The 18,318-nt window shown below is 41.7% G+C and overlaps 1 protein-coding gene across 12 annotated transcripts in view; it reads right to left on the bottom strand.

The window, feature by feature from the left end:
• ppfia1 (PTPRF interacting protein alpha 1) overlaps positions 1-18,318 on the bottom strand; it is a 53,401-nt gene that overhangs the window by 28,541 nt on the left and 6,542 nt on the right. For all 12 annotated transcript variants that reach the window (XM_052063850.1, XM_052063846.1, XM_052063847.1 and 9 more), the window contains exons 3-7: positions 6,067-6,168; positions 5,674-5,838; positions 5,489-5,563; positions 1,120-1,221; positions 147-380 (exon numbers count right to left, since the gene is read on the bottom strand). In XM_052063850.1, coding sequence (XP_051919810.1) covers positions 147-380; positions 1,120-1,221; positions 5,489-5,563; positions 5,674-5,838; positions 6,067-6,168 — 678 coding nt within the window. The remainder of the gene's footprint in view (positions 1-146; positions 381-1,119; positions 1,222-5,488; positions 5,564-5,673; positions 5,839-6,066; positions 6,169-18,318) is intronic.

Raw genomic sequence — 18,318 nt, forward strand, 5'->3', positions numbered from 1 at the left:
TTTCCCAAAGTGGGATATGTTAAAAAAATAAAAAACATAAAACAGGAAAGGAAATAAGGAAGAAAAAATATGATCATTCCCCTCTGGCTATATTATACTAAAAAATTAAGGATTAAAACAATGCCACTAAACAAAATTGTGCTTACTTCTCTGATGTCTCTCTGTAATCGTGTATTCATGTCTTCAGACTTTATGAGGTCTTTTCTCGCTATATCCAGATCTTCCTCCAGCTCACTGATTCGGGAGACCATTGCAGCCATGCGCTCCTTCATCTGGCCCAGATCATCGGTCTGACGGTTCACCACCTCCTGGAGTTCTCCAACCTTGTTGAAAGCAGGAGCAGACTCATCCTCCTGACTGAGTGATCCATCAGATGACCGCTATGGATGAATAAATAACAATAGTCTATATTAAAAGTAGAGATGCAACTTTGGATTGTTTGGAAGTATTAAATAGAGTGGTAAAAAATATTTTAATCAACCATTACTCCATTTTAGGTAAATATATTGATGTGATCTAAATTAGTCTTTGTATCAGAATTAAATAAAGAACATCATTATAGTGTATCGCCACACAGTGCTGAGGCATTTCGGCGAATAAGTCGCTCACAATGGCAAAGAGAAGCTAACAGGACAATTAACAATGCAGTACAATGGCTGACTGGCGACGTGGCAATCTTTGAATGACATCACTTGCGGGAGATTGCCGAACAAAAGGATTTTCGTTGTTAAAAGCTCACCCGGAGTGCTTATTGTGTTTTTGATAACGTATCGGCCGGATGTGAGCCTTCATGGTGCAGACATCGCTTACATATGCGATTTATGTCCACATACGAAAGAGGCCTAGGTTGGATTTGACAAAAATCTGAATTGTACTGTTGACCCTGAAAAAAACACAAGTGTCAAAAATGAGTAAAACAAAAAATTATAAATGGAATTGAGCTTCAATGTGAAAATGGTCTTAGTTTTTCCAACCAATCTTGTGAATGCACATACTCATGCTGTAATAGCTAAACGCAGAAGGATTTAATTAAATTAACCACACAGATGGCTGACACTTGTCACACAATGGCTTTCTCACACGCTTGTCTTTCAACCATGTGCTAATAAGTAACCTCACCTTTCCATTAGTGCTTGGTGTATTTTCAGAGTTGTGGTTGACCTCACTGGTTCCATCTGCCAATCCCCTCTTCTGGCAGCTCTGCTCCCTGAGGTAAGCCAACTGCACAGATAGTTTGTTAACACACAGTTAAGCCATTGATTCATCTGAGACCGAATTTCGATTGATCATACATGTTACTTTTTTACAACGATGGGGGTCGGGGGGTTGTGTGTGTGCGCATATATATTATATATATATATATATATATATATATATATATATATATATATATATATACACACACCGTATTTTCTACACTATAGGGCACACCAAAAAGTTTTCCATTTTCTTCAAAGCTCACCAAGCGCCTTAAAATGCGTAGCGTCTTTTGTATTGTCATTACGGTAATATGTCGACTCCAACATGCTTCCAAAGTTATGACTTGCTGTTGGTTCAGTGAACTGTGTCACTGCTTTATTAAGCAGGTTTGTGTTGTAGCTCCGAAAAAAGGAGAGCTGTGGGGTTCATTTTTTAAAACAGTCTCAACAAATACACATACGTCTTTGTCTGTCTCCGTGCCTTCTTGCATTCGACTTGAGAGGCGTTCAAGACCACATCCGAAAAACGTAAACTAACGATTACTTCACTGAAACTACAAAAATGGAAAATAATATATCAAAACTGAAAAGCAAGAGAGGATATCACAAAATAAATTCCATAGCCCCGCCCCCATCCAGAATTTATATTGTCATTTCATCTTTTGTGAATACACAACAAAGGAATAAATAACTACGACTGACATTTTGTTGTGTTATTTTGACTTCAAGATAGCGCCGCGAGAGTGGCTGCCTTTCCAGAAGCTCCCATTTATTTAGTTCTTCTACTTCTTCCTCTCATAACTTTGCTGCTTTGAAGAGATAATTTCTCCATTGTGAGACTATTAAAGGTTTTCTTATCTTATCTGATTGTACTGTTGGAGCTACGATAATGGAAATGCCAATGCGTTTTTCAGAGGTGGTCATGAACGTCTCAAGAGTTGACCGGAAGAAAAGAAGGGAAGGAGACCAACAAAGAAGCACCTGTATTTGTTGAAAAAAAGAAGAGCTTCGGTGGTGGTTTTATTTATTTTTTTAAACACAGACTTTATTAATGGTTTTCAGTCTCAGCAAATACAGGTAATGTACGTCTTTGTCAGTCTCCGTGCCTTCTTCCGTTCCACTCGTTCATGGCCGCCTACGAAAAACGTAAATTAATTCTTACTTCAATGAAACCACAAAGAAAATCAAGAGACGAAATCACAAAATAAATCCTATAGGGGGGATACAGAATTTATTTTGTGATTTCCTCGCTTAATTTTCTGTTTTGATGCATTATTTTCAATTTCCGTGGTTTCATTCCAGTACAGTAATAGTAAATTTACATTTTTCAGAGGCGGTCGTGAACGCCTCTCGAGTTGAATGGAAGGAGCGTAGTACCATCTAGTGGAAGCATTGTAGATTACGCCTTTTAATGCGAGGTGTCTAATGTATGAAAACATTTTACAAAATAGCCATTCATTGAAGGTGCGCCTCATAATCCAGTGCGTCTTTTAGTGCGGAAAATACGGTATATTTTATATATATATATATATATATATACATACATACACACACACACACACGCACACGCGCACACACGCGCACCCAGGACTTTGAGGGCATGAGTGTGTGTGTCTCAGGAACAAAAGATGACTACAGCATTAAGTGCTTCATCATGAAGCATAGATAAAAATCTAGGACAGTTCAACATGCTCTAGGGCAGTGGTCCTCAACTAGAAATGCTGTAGGTCCACTTTTTTTTTATAAGACCACGGTCCGGTCCCATGCACGGTGGTCATGGGGAGCAGCTATATGCCCATTTAGTATGGTCAAGCCAAGCTTATACAAATCAACACTCCTCACAACCAACCAATAATGGGGTGCATGAAAATAACAATTATTCACTTTGCCAGTACACGGCAAATAATGAGAGGTATTGTGTTGAGGCAGAGGAACTCTTTTATTTTGTTAAGTTGTGCCTGCTTAATAATAGAAATAGCCCTTTTAGGGAAATACGACATTTTTTACTTTAACTTTGTTAAACAGTAGTTGTCTTTTTTTCCCCTTAATTTAACAAAAGCAAAACAAAATATTCATTTTACCAAAATAAATACTAAAAATGAAAACAAAAATATTATTTTCATTTGTACAATTCCCCTTTTCACATCCCCTCTAAAATCATTGAAAAATATATCAGAAGAGGAGTTAACCATCTTAAATACTGACACAAGGGAGCACAGGAATGTGCAGTGCTGTTCTTCCACTAAAGGTGAATGCAATGTCTGAGGCATGCAAATATTATTTGAGGACGCCATTGGGATGTTCATTTAACATGTTGCGGTGTTCTGCTGTTAAACAGCTGCAAAGATCCCAGGGTAGACGGGAGCAAAACTGCACACAATCGAAACGTCCCGCGATTTGTCTTGTCTAATTGTCTTGTGCGGCTCTCCTGTGCTGAAGCTGTGAGCATACTGTGGCGTCGCGCATGCGTCTGTTTCCTGACACAATCATCCATTTTGAATGCGTGACGCTGATGTATGGGCACACCTTAAGTTCAGAGGAGCCAATCAGCGCATCGTTATCGCCGACATGCCCCCGGTCTGCAGTTCGTCAAACATTATACACACACACACACAGAGTCGCGCTGTTGCATCCTCTGCAATACATCTGTTCGTGCACGCAAATAATACAACGGATAATTTTAACAAGCGATCGCGGTAATGCGCAGATTATAGTCCAAAAATGGAAAATGTATAACGTAAAAATCACTTTATAATTTATTATTTTATACAATTTGCCGAGGGTTCGGACAGAGGAGGCCCGGACAGAGGAGGTCGGCGGTCCGGACAAAGGAGGTCGGCGGTCCGGTCGTGGATCGCGGTCCGCCAGTTGAGGAAGAGGGCTCTAGGGTTTTTGTCAATCTTAATCCCATTCAACAGGAAGAATTCAAGACTCGTCTGTCCTTCAAAATGATGTGCACATATAGTAGTGGCATCGGCTTCAGGATGAATAAACAACAACCAGTATGGAATTAAAAGAGAAAAGTGCGTGAGCAGTTGTTAATATTAAATCATGTTAAGTCCAGTAAAACCAATGTTTTATTTTCAAAATGATATATGTCAACTAAAGGCGTAAAATGTATTACAATTTTAAATAGTAAAAATAATCATTGATAGCCATCTATTCAGACTCGTCCAAATTCTCAAATGTCATTGATTTCTGCAGTCATTCATGAAAGCAGACTGATTATCTTAACAGACTGATTATCTCTAAATTAAAAAAGAAAAAAAGAGTAATAATAAATAAAGGGAAAATTAACCAAAGAAAATATCTATCTACATTTTTGGAAAGAAATAATGAAACGGGCCTTTGTGAAAATGTTGGCCATCTTAATTTTTTAGGCAATTACTGCAACTAATCAATTTGTGTAATTTTCAGACATCTGCACCTCTCAACAGGTGTTGTAACCCACTTGTTATGGCATCTCACTCCTTGCACAGATGTTCAATAGGATTTAGATCAAGGCTCAAAACAACTCCAGAATACTGTAGTCCAATGGTTTGCTCTGAGTCATTCTTCAGTCTTTTAGCTGTGTTTATACGATTATGACTACGATTATGTAGTCATAATCCTGTTGCAAGACCCTCGGCCTGAAACGGAGTCCAAGCTTTCGGACACTAGGAAGCACATTTCTCTCTTTGATTTCTTGCTCCCCTGTTTACACAGATGTTCCTGGCTTTTGTCTTTCCCTGTGTGTCCGTTTGTATGTTATTCCTCGGCTGACATGGTATTGTATTAACAACGATACAAGTATTTCTGAGTTATTAATGTTGTGCTGCTGGGGCGGCGTCACCAGGTTTCCATAGCTGGCACTTTTAAGCAGCAGCATTGATTTTTGAGAAAAGTCACCATAGTCCATTTGAAAAACAAACAAAAATACATTTATATAGTCGAGGTGGAATTAGATCTGGTTGAAAATATTGTTGAGGCTGAACCTGAGGATTATAGAGGCCTGGAAAGAGCAGCCTCCCATCAGCGAAGACGAGACGTGGTGACACAGTTCAAGGCATCATTATAATAAAATTTTGGTTGTTCAGGATGGTCATGACATTCTTGGATGTATAGGCCAGGGAGTTCGACCTAAACCCCGACCCCTGACCTAAACCTTTTAGTGATTTATGGACCACTGTCTCCCTGTGTGTGTGTGTGTGTGTGTGTGTGTGTGTGTGTGTGTGTGTGTGTGTGTGTACTGATAGAATGAAGTAAGAAATCAACAAATGAATATTTACAGACAACAGAAATCACCTCACCTCTTTATGCGACATAGTGAGCTGTTCCTCCAAAACACCGCATCTTTCCAAGGCGACTCGCAGTCTCTCCCTTACCTAGAAAATGTGAACAATTTCAGACAATCATACCATTCAACAGTCATGAAACTGCATGCATACACCGTAACCTCATGGTAAGCGCTGCATTATATGGATCTGAGTCCTACCTTCTCATCAAGGGCTTTATGGTGTTCAAAAAGTGACTTAAGGGCTTTGAGGACTTCCACTTCACTTGAGACTCCAGCAGGAGACTGAGCTTGCCGTTTCACTACTGTCATTCTCAGACTACGTTCGTGACGAGAAACCAGGCACTCCAAATGCTCCAGGAGGAGCTGCACAAAACACCAATTATGGAAGAAAATAAGAACAATCGCATTGCGTTACACAGACAAACGTTACATTAATAATTGCCACCAATATTTTTACTAGTATAATTCAGGACAATTATTTCCATTGTTTAAACAAACATAACTTGGTGATTCAAAACTGGAAATGCTGAATGTATAGTGCAAGTCTCAAATGTTACCCTTGTTATTAAACATGACAACATTTCAACTCACCCGTGTGTTGTTTCTCTCAGCTTTCAGTTCTGCAATCTCTTCCTCCTTTTCTAAAAGTTGTTCCCGGCACATGTTCACCTCCTTTGTTAATGCTGCAAACTCCTACAACAAAACAAATGTAAAAACAAAGTCTTTATACCAAGCACACAAAAAAAATGCATTAAAAAAAAAAAGATTGGTAGGTATCAATGCAATTTTAATTGCGGCTACTACAATGGGACTGCTTATTGATCCGGTGCATTAAAGGCATTCTTATCTATACTTTTTTGGTTTAGAAAAACACAAAAATATAATATTTGAACTCACACTACTCCTTGCCTTTGCAACTGTAATGACATTGTTAAATAAATAAATTTACTATAATTTACAGAAAATGTTTTTATTTTAAGTCATTTTTATACAGTATCAGGCAGGTCTCCTCCTACAAATACTTGGGGATTTATATAGATTGCGTGCTTAACTGGCAGACACATGTATCAAAGGTCTGTTCGAAGATCCATCAGCGCCTTCATTTTTTGCGACGTCTCAGGAATTTGGAGTAGGCAGAAGCATTCTGTTAATCTTTTATAGAGCAACCATCGAATCAGTCCTGCGCTTTGGAATAACCATTTGGTTTGGGAACCTAACTGTTAAATCTAAGGCTCATATAACCAGCTTGGTTAAGACAGTAGGGAAGGTAATAGGACAGCCCCCACCCCCTGCTCCCTCGGACATATATGTGCAGTCCGTTACTCAACAGGCAAACAACATTTTAAACAATCCTTCTCATGTTGCTACACTCCCAATTTGAGCTCCTAAACTCAGGAATGAGGTATAGGACTCTTCTCTGTAAATTAAACCAGTATAAAAACTCATTCATACTACAGGCTATCATTTTAATCAATAAACAATTAGAGGGAGGCAGACAGACAAACGGAAGAACACTAGTGTGGTGGGGGTGTATGTAATTGTCCTAATTATGTATGTGTATGTCAATGTACACTATGTAGCAGCACAGAGGGACTGTCCTCCGAGACATGTTTCTCCTATGGGAGACCTAATAAAAAGTCAAATCAAATCAAATACTGTTAAACGTGGTATCAACACATTAAGTGTAAAGAATTGTCCATGTCTGGTGCATACTAGTGGGCTGCAAAAAGCACTTCTGTGAGAGATGCACCTTTTTTTAAAAATATATATTTGTTAAGATTGCTTGTGTTTCTCCGTGATATTTTAATGATTGATGGCACTTGGTCCAAGGTGCACTAATTAGTGATGTTGCGACATCATCCCTCCATCCCTGTCCCTCTCCAGTCTGCAGGCATAACCACTCAAAACTTTTACATTCGTCTAAAGCAGGGGTGTCAAAGTCAAATGGACGGAGGGCCAGATAAAAAATTTTGCTGCAAGCTGAGGGCCGGACTGATCGAATGTTCATTGAACATTTTAAAAATGACCACATATAGTTTACTGAACCAAGGTTAATTGAAACTGAAAAATTAAAACACATTCCAATATGATCAGACAAATGAAGCAACATTTTCTTATCTCCGTCAGTAAACTTTAATTTTCAACAGGCATAAAAAAATGGAACCTTTAGTTTTGTTGTTCTTACAACACCATAATGATAGTATTGTATAACCATCTTGCCATTAACTCATTCAGTACCAGCCAATTCTAGACTAAGTCGGAAAAAACGTTTAGTAAAAACAGCTTTGGGAGTGAATGAGTTAATTAGAGCGCACAAATCTACCAAAGCTGAATTGTTGTTTACAGTTAAATTCATTGATATTGTGTAATATTTGTATTTGTCTGTCCGGCAGTTTGCTCTTTTGCAGGCTATTTTCGGTTTCATAAAAAGATGCCCGGCAAACAGGAGGTACCATTATGATTTTGGAGGTGGACGGTTCCAATGATACGATCTTGAGGCAAATGGTATACTACACATTCCGGTACGCCACCTTTCTCAAGATCCTCACCAAATTTGTAATTGGTTCTAGCTTGTTCAAAGCCCTCCACATTTGTGCGTAGACCTTTGAACTGTAGTTGTCCCATTAGTTTAATTTACAAACTCAAAATAACTACTGTGGGTTAAAAAAAAAAAAAGAACTATCACAACGATTGGTGGGACAGGGTGAAGATCATAAATTATTGTGTTTATTGAAATTGTTTTAAAATACAAAGGCAGACAGAAATAGAGCATTCAGTACACAAACAGGGTCTTGGGGTGTGTGGGGGTTGTTCATGTATCCAGGAAGTAATGGAACCGCCTGTTCATTTATCCCCCAAAGTATTCTTTTTATTCTTCAGCCCAGTCACTGAGCTCCTCCAAGGTCTGGCCCAGATTCTGCCTATTGGCTATCAAGGTCTGCCCTCTGACAGCCAATGATACACCACAGGAGGCAAGCCTTTGAGTAATTACAGAGTAGCTCACTTCCTACATTCCAGAGCATTAGCAAAGGTTGTGCAGTACAGTGCCCTTTAAGATTCGCGATTCACTCGCATTGTCGGCCTTCAACCCAGCTTTTCTTGTACAATAATTGGGCCTCTTTTGCCCTGAAAAAACAAAAACAATCCCTGAAAATCTAAATCGAGAAATTCACAAAGATGACTTGCAGCAAAGTGACAAGGAAAATACAGCATTTTCAAAAGTTGTAACTGACAAGACAGAAGTCAAAGACGAGCCGAGTCTACGGTTTATTCCCCATATAAACAACAATAGCTCATTTGGTATTCTGTTTACACAACATAGCAGCAAGAATAATGCCTCCTAACCCGGAAACCAAAAGTCGTACAATGCCCCTCAAGGCATTGGTGAATGTCTGAACTATTGTGGGCACCACATTTAAGAGTATTTGTAATAATGATTGAAATTAAAATGTAATTATTGTTCCTGTTCTTTCAAATTATCTTCCAAATGTTTTTAATTGGGGAAGATTAAGAAACCAGGGTCCATTTATTACAAAGCAAAAATACCTAAACATCTACCAATAATGATGATGTGAAGAAAAATAAAACTAATATTTTTGTGTGGTTGATATAAGCTTTCATGGCTTATCTAGTCTGGGCGCCTGTAATTTGGTGTGAGCATTTGTAAATGAGGGGGATGTTGATTTGAACTTGACAGAGCTGCCCTGTAAGCCTTTGAACAGAAGAACGGATTAATGGGAAGTACATGAATGTGTGCCAACCTATTAAAGCTACAGTGTTCGAAAACCCTTTTCAGGTACAAGTGCACAACACAAGGCATGGAGCCTCAGAGAGCACGATCAAACGGCACAAATGAACTACTTTTTTGTATTATTGTTGGGGTTAAAGCAAAAAAAATAAATAATAATAATAGTAATAATAATAATTATTATTAATAATAATAAAAATTGGACTGAAAACTTGTTCTGCTTAAAATGACTGCAGTCAATTAATGGTCAATATTTTGCTGTGCAGTGGGGTGTACATTGATTCGTTTTAAATGATGTCGTAAATGACAAGTAAATATTTTGTCCAAACGGGGATTGAGATTCGAACACAAAATATGAAATCATTCAACCGTGTACTGGATGCATTAAAGCAGTGGTTCTTAACCTTGTTACCGTGGTACCATTGACCGAACCCTTCTTTAGTAAAAAATAAAAATGGTATTTTTTTCAATTTCAAGACATTAAAAAGTGCATTTATTAAAAACATAAACAAACACAAATAAAGTATGTTTTTTTGAACTCTGTGGTAGAGGCTCTGTCGAACTCCTGAGACCGATTCACCGAAAAGCCTAGGGTTTGATCGAACCCAAGTTAAGAACCACTGCATTAAAGTAAACAATGAGTGTCAATAAGGGGGCCGTTCCTGCAACTTTTTGTGCATTCCGATACATTTTAATGAGTACAAGGCCCTCTATAACCGAAAAAATATTAAAACTAGAATCTGCATTTAGTGGCATAAAACACTCACACTTCAAATTTTAAATTGGACATTTAGAATACAGTCCACATTTTTGTCTGTTGTCAAATGAATGGCACAAAGTTTACTCTGTCGCACCTTGAGGTTGCTGAAATATGAAATGCATTTCAAATGAAATTTTTACTCTTATAATGTAGTTTATAGTTTTGAGGCAAATTTGGCTTTGTAGCTTACAGATATGTCATGAGTGCAAAGATATGACACGTGTATATAGATAGTCTTGCCAGTACATTCTTATCAATAGTGCATCATTGGATGCCACTAATGCTTGAGATGTGGTTCAGGAGAAGTCATGCTCTGCTATGAAAGCGCACAATTGCACTTTTAGGTCGCAGACACAGAGAGCCATTGATGCCGGTGCGTTTGTTGTTGTTGCCAGGACCCCGGGTGGTTATGAGTTGTGCTCAAGAGAACCAACTGCAGCCTCGTGTGTGGCTTCTGACCAATTTGGTTGAATGGCCCATATAAGCATGAGCAGAGAGTGAGGGATTCTCTCTTTAATACATTTATCTAATAACAATCAATACATTTACATCATTAATAAGCTTGTGAGGACAAAAATGAAAACTACATGCAGCTACGTAGTTGTTGGGTGTATGCATGACTTCCCCATCTGGAAACGACACTATTGATTTATGACCTCATTAAGTGCAACCAGTGGCGAACAAGCTCGCTTGTCACCAAATAATTTACACTAATTAAACTTGTACTTGAAGCTCTGTCGTGAGGATGTGTCACAATCGCTAACCAGTCTGTCAAACTCTCAGCTCCTTCAGCTATTTGACATTTAGCAAGGAGGATCCCTTCTATCAGGCAAGCCAGGCTTATTTAGGGGCCAACTATCAGCTTTCTTCTCCCTCCAAACAAACCATGAAGACAAACCCACCACTCTGCCTCTGTAGGAGACGTGTCAGTGGGTATGTACGCATCACACTAACTGCATTTCTGCTACAAAAAAACAAAAACAAAAACCAAACAAAAAATCCCAACCAAAAAAATGTGACATTGTGAAATATAAAACTAAACTACTTCACTTCTATTTGGCAAGATATTTGCACATTTGAATCACTTCATAGATTTGTTACATTTTAAATGAAAATCGTTTTCAACCGATACTGAAAATCTCGTAATGTCAAGTAAAAATCACAACTCAGGACGGTTTTCTGATTGAAAAAAACAAAACAAAACAAAAAACCAAGTAAGATTCAACATTTCAAAATTCAATACACCATCAATCCAAATGGCTTATCCTCTATCCATCATCCATTTTCTGAATCACTTATGCTCAATAATATCATTTTAATCTTCAAGGCAACTCCTCCCATCTGATATACGGGATGCCATAACAATAATTTCCAGTTTAGCTGTGCGGATTGCAGTATTTTGTATATTTTTCTGTTCGAACACTGATGAAATTGCCTTTTATGTTCTTCAAAGATGAAAGAAGCATTCATGTGGTTCCAGAGAGACCTTGGTGAAAATTGTACACAGACATCCACCCAAGCACTTAATTCCAGTCTTTCACGAAAACACCAGGTTCCAATCATCCATCCGTTTTCCGAACCGCTTTATCCTCACAAGGGTCGCGGGGGTGCTGGAGCCTATTCGAGCTGTCTTCGGGCAACAGGCGGGGGACAACCTGAACCGGTTGCCAGTCAATCGCAGTAACGGCGGGTTATTTTAGGAATTTGTATGGTTCTTTCACTCAATTTATTATTCCTTGTAATCCCTTCGTCAGAATGATACTTTCAAGAAGAATATCTTATTCACCACCGTTGTGGCTGTGTTTTCTGTTTCCGTAGTAAAAACTCATGTTGTTTAACCGCAGTAGTACAGATCAGGCCTGGGCCTGCCAATTACTTGCATTTAGGTGACGTAAGCATTCCAGCGATGTGAAAGACACATCACCACCACTTATCACAAACACTTGATTTCATTTATTGTCGTCAAATGTGGCACAACCCATTATTAGGTCAAGGGGGCAATGGCTTTTTCACATTGGGACAGGTAAGTTTGGATCTTTTTTTTTTGGGGGGGGGGGGGGTCTAAATAAATTCAATTGGCATTCAGAAACTGCATTTTGCATTTCCTTAGGTTGTTTCTGTGTGATAATTGGTTTGATGAACTGGAATCTTTGTGTGTAATAAATTGCAAAGACATCAAAAAGGGGAAAATACTTTCACTGTGTACAACCTATTGTTCATTTTAGTCGCCACATCTTTTGGCCGCCTGCGGCCCAAATTGGACGCAGCATACAGCCCTGTAAAAGACTCACAACAAGGCCGCCATCTTTGTGAGCTCCTTCACAGGCTTGGTTGTTTTGATCGTGTGGTCTATGCACACGAGATCCAGACACTCCTAAGTTCAAGTGCAGGAGCAGAATATGGAAAGGACTGCTTGCATATGGCCCTCTGTGAGCCGTCACCTTACCGTGGAGGAGTGGTTTGTGTGTCCCAATGATCCTGGGAGCCAAGTTGTCTGGGGCTTTATGCCCCTGGCAGGGTTACCCATGGAAAACAGGTCCTGGGTGAGGGACCAGACAACGCACGGCTCAAAGACCAAAGAAAATTAATGGATCTAAGTTTCTCTTGCCCGGACGCGGGTCACCGGGGCCCCCCTCTGGAGCCAGGCCTGGAGGTGGGGCTCGTTGGCGAGCGCCTGGTGGCCGGGCCTACACCCGTGGGGCCCGGCCGGGCTCAGCCCGAAGAGGTAACATGGATCCCCCTTCTCATGGGCTCACCACCCATGGGAGGGGCCAAAGGGGTTGGGTGCAGTGTGAGCTGGGTGGCAGCCAAAGCCGGGGAACCCTGGTGGTCCGATCCTCGGCTACAGAAGCGAACTCTCGGGATGTGGAATGTCACCTCTCTTGCATGGAAGGAGCACCAGCTGGTGTGCGAGGTGGAGAAGTTCCGACTGGATATAGGCGGACTATCCTCCACACACAGCTTGGGTTCTGGTACCAGTTCTCTCAAGAAGGGTTGGACTCTCTTCCAATCTGGAGTTGCCCGCGGTGAGAGGCATAGAGCAGGTGTGGGCATACAGAATCCCCGATCAGAATGAGTTTCAACTCCCACCTCCGGCAGAACTTTTCCCATGTCCCGGAGGAGGCGGGGAACATTGAGTCCGAATGGACCAAGTTCCATGTCTCTATTATTGAGGCAGCCAATCTGAATTGTGGCAGTAAGGTGGTTGGTGCCTGTCGTGGCAGCAACACCCGTACTCGCTGGTAGACACCAGCAGTAAGAGATGCCCCAAGCTGTAGAAGGAGTCCTATCGGGCTTTTATGGCCTGTGGGACCCCAGAGGCAGCTGATGGGTATCGACTGGCTAAGCGGAACGCAGCTTCAGGGGTCGCTGAGGCAAAAACTCGGGCGTGAGAAGAGTTCGGTGAGGCCATGAAACCCGACTTCCGGACGGCTTCGAGGAAATTCTGGTCCACCATCCGGCGTGTCAGGAGGGGGAAGCAGTGCACCACTAACATTGTGTATATTGGGGATGGGGCGCTGCCGACCTCAACTCGGGACACTGCGAGTCGGTAGGCAGAGTACTTCGAAGACCTCCTCAACTCCACCAGCACGCCTTCCTTGGAGGAAGCAGAGTCTGAGGACTCTGAGGAGGGCTCCCTCATCTCTGTGGTTGAAGTCACCTATGTGGTTAAGAAGCTCCTCAGTGGCAAGGCCCCAGGGGTGGATGAGATCTGCCCGGAGTTCCTCAAGGCTCTAGATGTGGTGGGGCTGTCCTGGTTGACACGCCTCTGCAACATCGTGTGGTCATCGGGGAGAGTGCCTGTGGATTTGCAGACTAGGGGGTGATGTTTAAAAAGGGGGACAGGAGGGTGTGTTCCAACTACACTCCTCAGCCTATTTCAGGTCTATTTCAGGGGTGCTGGAGCGCAGGGTCCGTCAGGAAGTCGAGCCTTAGATTGACGAGTAGCAGTGTGGTTTTCGTCCCGGCCGTGAAACAGTGGACCAGCTCTACATCCTTAGCAGGGGCTTCGAAGGTCTGGGGGAACTCGCCCAACCACTCTACATGTGCTTTGTGGACTTGGGGAAGGCGTTTGACCGTGTGCCTCGGGGAGTTCTGTGGGAGGTGCAGGGTACCGAACCCCCTGATAAGGGCTATCCGTTCCGTATACCAGCAATGTCAGAGTTTGGTTCGCATTGCCGGCAGTAAGTCGGAATTGTTTCCAGTGGGGGTTGGACTCCGTCATGGCTGCCCTTTGTCGCCGATTATGTTCATAACCTTTATGGACAGAATTTCTAGGCACAGCCATAGTGTTGAGGGGGTCCGTTTTGGTGGCCTGAGTATTACATCTCTGCTTTCTGCAGACAATGTGGTACTGTTGGCTCCTTCAATCAGGGCTCTCCAACACTCACTGCAGTGTTTCACAGCTGGGTGTGAAGCAGTTGGGATGAGGATCAGCACCTCCAATTCTGAAACAATGGTCCTCAGTCGGAAAAAGGGTCGAGTGCCTTCTCTGGGTCGGGGAGGAGATCTTGCCCCAAGTGGAGGAGTTTAAGTATCTAGGGGTCTTGTTCACGAGTGAGGGCAGGAGGGAGCGGGAGATCGACGGGCGGATCGGTGCAGCGTCTGCTGTGATGCGGACGTTGTATCGGTCTGTCGTGGTGAAGAAGGAGCTGAGCCAAAGGGCGAAGCTCTCAATTTACCTGTCGATCTATGTCCCAATACTTAATTTAGCTATGCGTATGTGATAATTACAAGACTTCTGTTTGAAGTGTATCTTCTGGTAAGAAGGGCCCACCCAAAAAAAAAACAAAACAACAACAAAAAAAGATGACGTACGTGGCTAAAGAGTAAAATTGACTTAACATATTGACAGGCCTAAATTGTGGATTCATTAAATTTCTATTTGGGTCCAAAGGCCATTGATAGCTTATCAGAAGACCCCCAATCACTAAATTCAAGCCACAGTACACTTCACAACAATGAGGCATGGCGGTGCAACCATAACGGTATCAGGATGTTTCTTTGACCCACTGAAGAGACGGGCCTATTTACCGCAGAGCAGGAATCCTAGGTTGATTAAACCAACAAACATGGGTTCGTCCATTATAGCCGACTGACTGTTAAATTAAAGTACTTTTTTTTCGTGGATTAAAAAAACCCAATAGAGTCCAAAATTATTGGAAATAAATGAAAAAACTATTGGAACCGTTTTGGAAAGATTTTAGGGCCGCCAAACACTGACTGATGTGTTTGAATCTGACTGAACACTCGTGCAGAGTTTGGCAACTTTTTTTTATAAGTAGCTGATCACTGGCACTGGTTATGTGGCGATTCAAAATTTGAATGGCAATATCGTAAACTTCAGCCAATTACATTGCACATAAAATTGGACATGCTAAAAATACATTTGTGTGTTTTACGCAACCAAAAGCTTGTGGTAAAAATGTACACGAGTGGTATGTACCACTCTGGGTACAATTAAGTGAATGTAAGCGAGCCCCACCTTTTAATATAGCCACACAATTAGCCACACTTGAATCTTTATTCTAACCCACATTCTCTTTATGAAGCAACCTGCATCTTTCTTGACTGACACAATCTTTTTATGGATTAAAAAAAAAAGTGGTCCAGTCCGAAATATTGTATAAGGAGCCTCAGAACCCATAAGAAATTGCTCAGTGTGTGGACTTAGTGGCCAACTGACAATTTTTTTGCGATAAGATATCCTTTATTCGTCCCACACTGGGGAAATTTACAGCCTCCAGCAGCAAGAATGTATGTAGAAAGAAGAAAGAAGAAAGAGAAAAAAACAACAAACTACTATTACTACTATTAGATGGTCTGGTCTAAGTCTGGTTTGGAAGCATAGCGCAGTGTGCGGTAGATCTTAAGGGGTGTTCACACGGCAAGATTTGGTCCGGCGTAGCCCCGGAAAAAGGCTTACACCGGACCAAATTTGATCCACCTCAGAGAGGTGTTTTAAAAATTTGCTCCGGAGCAAATGCTCGTTTGCGAAGCAGCACCGATGTAAATTTGCACATGTGAACGCAACTGGGTTAAATTTGCTCCAGAGCAAATGCTTGTGAAGCGTACGTACGGCGAAAATGCGTTGCTTTGGTGGCCTGTCGGACTTCCATCATGTGTTTTTTTTAATAACGACTCAAGACTTGGCTGGTAACATCTTTCCTTTTGTGGGAGACTGAACTGTTTCGGAGTTGTTTGTGTAGTTTGTTCCTTTGTTGCGTGTTCACAACCCCCCGCCGCCCATGATTTATTTTGTGATTTCCTCTCTTGATTTTCTGTTTGGCGCATTACGTATTTGCTTTTCTGAGTGTCATCGAAGTCATCGTTGATTTACGTTTTTGGGGGTGGTCACTCTCGAGCAGAAGGCACGGAAACCGAGAAGGAGAAGGACGTGTCTGTCCAGTAGTCGTTTGAGTTGTGTATACGTTTTAAAAAGAACCAACACGACAGCTCATTTGTCTTCTGTCGTTTTGCTCCGCTGCAGAAACTGCCGTGTGAACGCAAGTGGGGCTGCACCGATGCTGTGCCGGTGCAGACACGATCAGCGGCTTTGTACGTGTGAACGCGCCACACAATTTGCTGCGGTGCAAAATATATCGTAACAAACTACATCGGTGCAGCGCCGGAGCAAATGTGTGCGGTGTGAACACCCCTTTAGGCTGTGGTCAAATAGGTGAGCGAGTATGCCTGGTGGCACAAATGACGCAGTTGATGCGACGTGAATGGGAGTGAGACCGCAAATTTGCTTATTTCCCGGCGTTTGAAGATTTGAACTTGAAGCTGCATTGCGTTGCAAACACCCAGTCAGCATGGAATCACAATTTGATTTTTTGAAATAATTCAGCCATATCAGTCAGTCTTCATTTTCATCAGGGCTAAGTGAAACTGATCCGTCGATTGAATGACTCTGGTGGCTCTAAACACATCTCATTAATGCAGCAAACAGCTGGACAATTCAGCGGTCCGTGTATTGAGCAGTGTCCAAGGACTTGACTCCGAGGCCAAGGCCAAGGACTTGACTCCGAGGCCAAGGCCAAGGACTTGACTCCGAGGCCAAGGCCAAGGACTTGACTCCGAGGCCAAGGCCAAGGACTTGACTCCGAGGCCAAGGCCAAGGACTGATTTTGAAACTGAGGCCTAGCCGAGGACATGTATAAAACATTGCTATCATACCACTTGGCAGGTCTTCATGATTTGCAACACCCCTCCATCATAACCCTTTGCACTCCCTAATGCTTGAATGAAGTGTTTTTATTCAAAGAGTAGAACAGTCGGGGTATGTGTTATTTATACTGAGAAAAAAATAAAATCATATGGTATACATCAGTGGTCCTCAACTAGAAATGCTGGAGGTCCACTTTTTTTTTTTTATTAAGACCAAGGTCCGGTCCCATGCATGGCGGTCATAGGGAGCAGGGCTATATGCCCATTTTGTATGGGCATATATAAAATAACAATTATTCACTCTGCCAGTACACAGTAAATAATGAGAGGTATTTTGTTGAGGCACAGGAACTCTTTTATTTTGTTAAGTTGTGCCTGCTAAGAAGATGCATCAAAATATCCATTTCCTTTAACAAACAAATCAATGCCTCATTTCCTTTTGTACAACAAGTGGCAAGAACTCAGTCTTTAAGGTGCAAAAAAGTGTACATTATGTGCATTTAATGAGAGAAGTTACATTTTGTGCTTGTTGCCAAGACTTTGAACTTTGGCATAAAAGGTGTGATGGCCAGGCGGAGACACTGATGCAAGTGTTCATTGGTGAGTCTAGTAAGGTACTTGTTCTTCACAATATTCATTGTGGAGAATGCAGACTCACATCTGTAAATTGACCCAAACATTGTGAGAATGTTAATTGCCAGCTTGGGCAGCAGAGGATAATTAAAAGAGCTGTGCTCTGTCACATAGTGGCGTTTAATATTTTGACTATTGACCAGAGCTACCGTCGTTAGGCATATTAGACACAGTGGCTTGGTGCTCGACAGAGGTAGAATGAAAGCATAGTTGTCAGTCCATTCTTCATTGAAACGCCAATTTTCACTGTCCACCTTTCTTTTTGAAGCAATTTTAGAGGACGCCATTGTGACGTTTATTTACCTGTTCTGCTGTTAAACAGCTGCAAAGACCCCCTGGTAGATGGGAGCAAAACTGCACACAATTGAAACCTTCGTCTTAATTGTGTGTGCGGCTCTCCTGGACTGAAGCTGAGCACACTGTGGCGTTGCGCATGCGTCTGTTTCCGGCCACAATGAACTATTTTGAATGCGTGTGTATTGGGATAGACGCGTGCTGACGCTTATGTATGGGCACACCTTAAATTCAGTGA

Source organism: Hippocampus zosterae, chromosome 4, assembly GCF_025434085.1.
Source record: "Hippocampus zosterae strain Florida chromosome 4, ASM2543408v3, whole genome shotgun sequence".
Taxonomy (NCBI): Eukaryota; Metazoa; Chordata; class Actinopteri; order Syngnathiformes; family Syngnathidae; genus Hippocampus; species Hippocampus zosterae.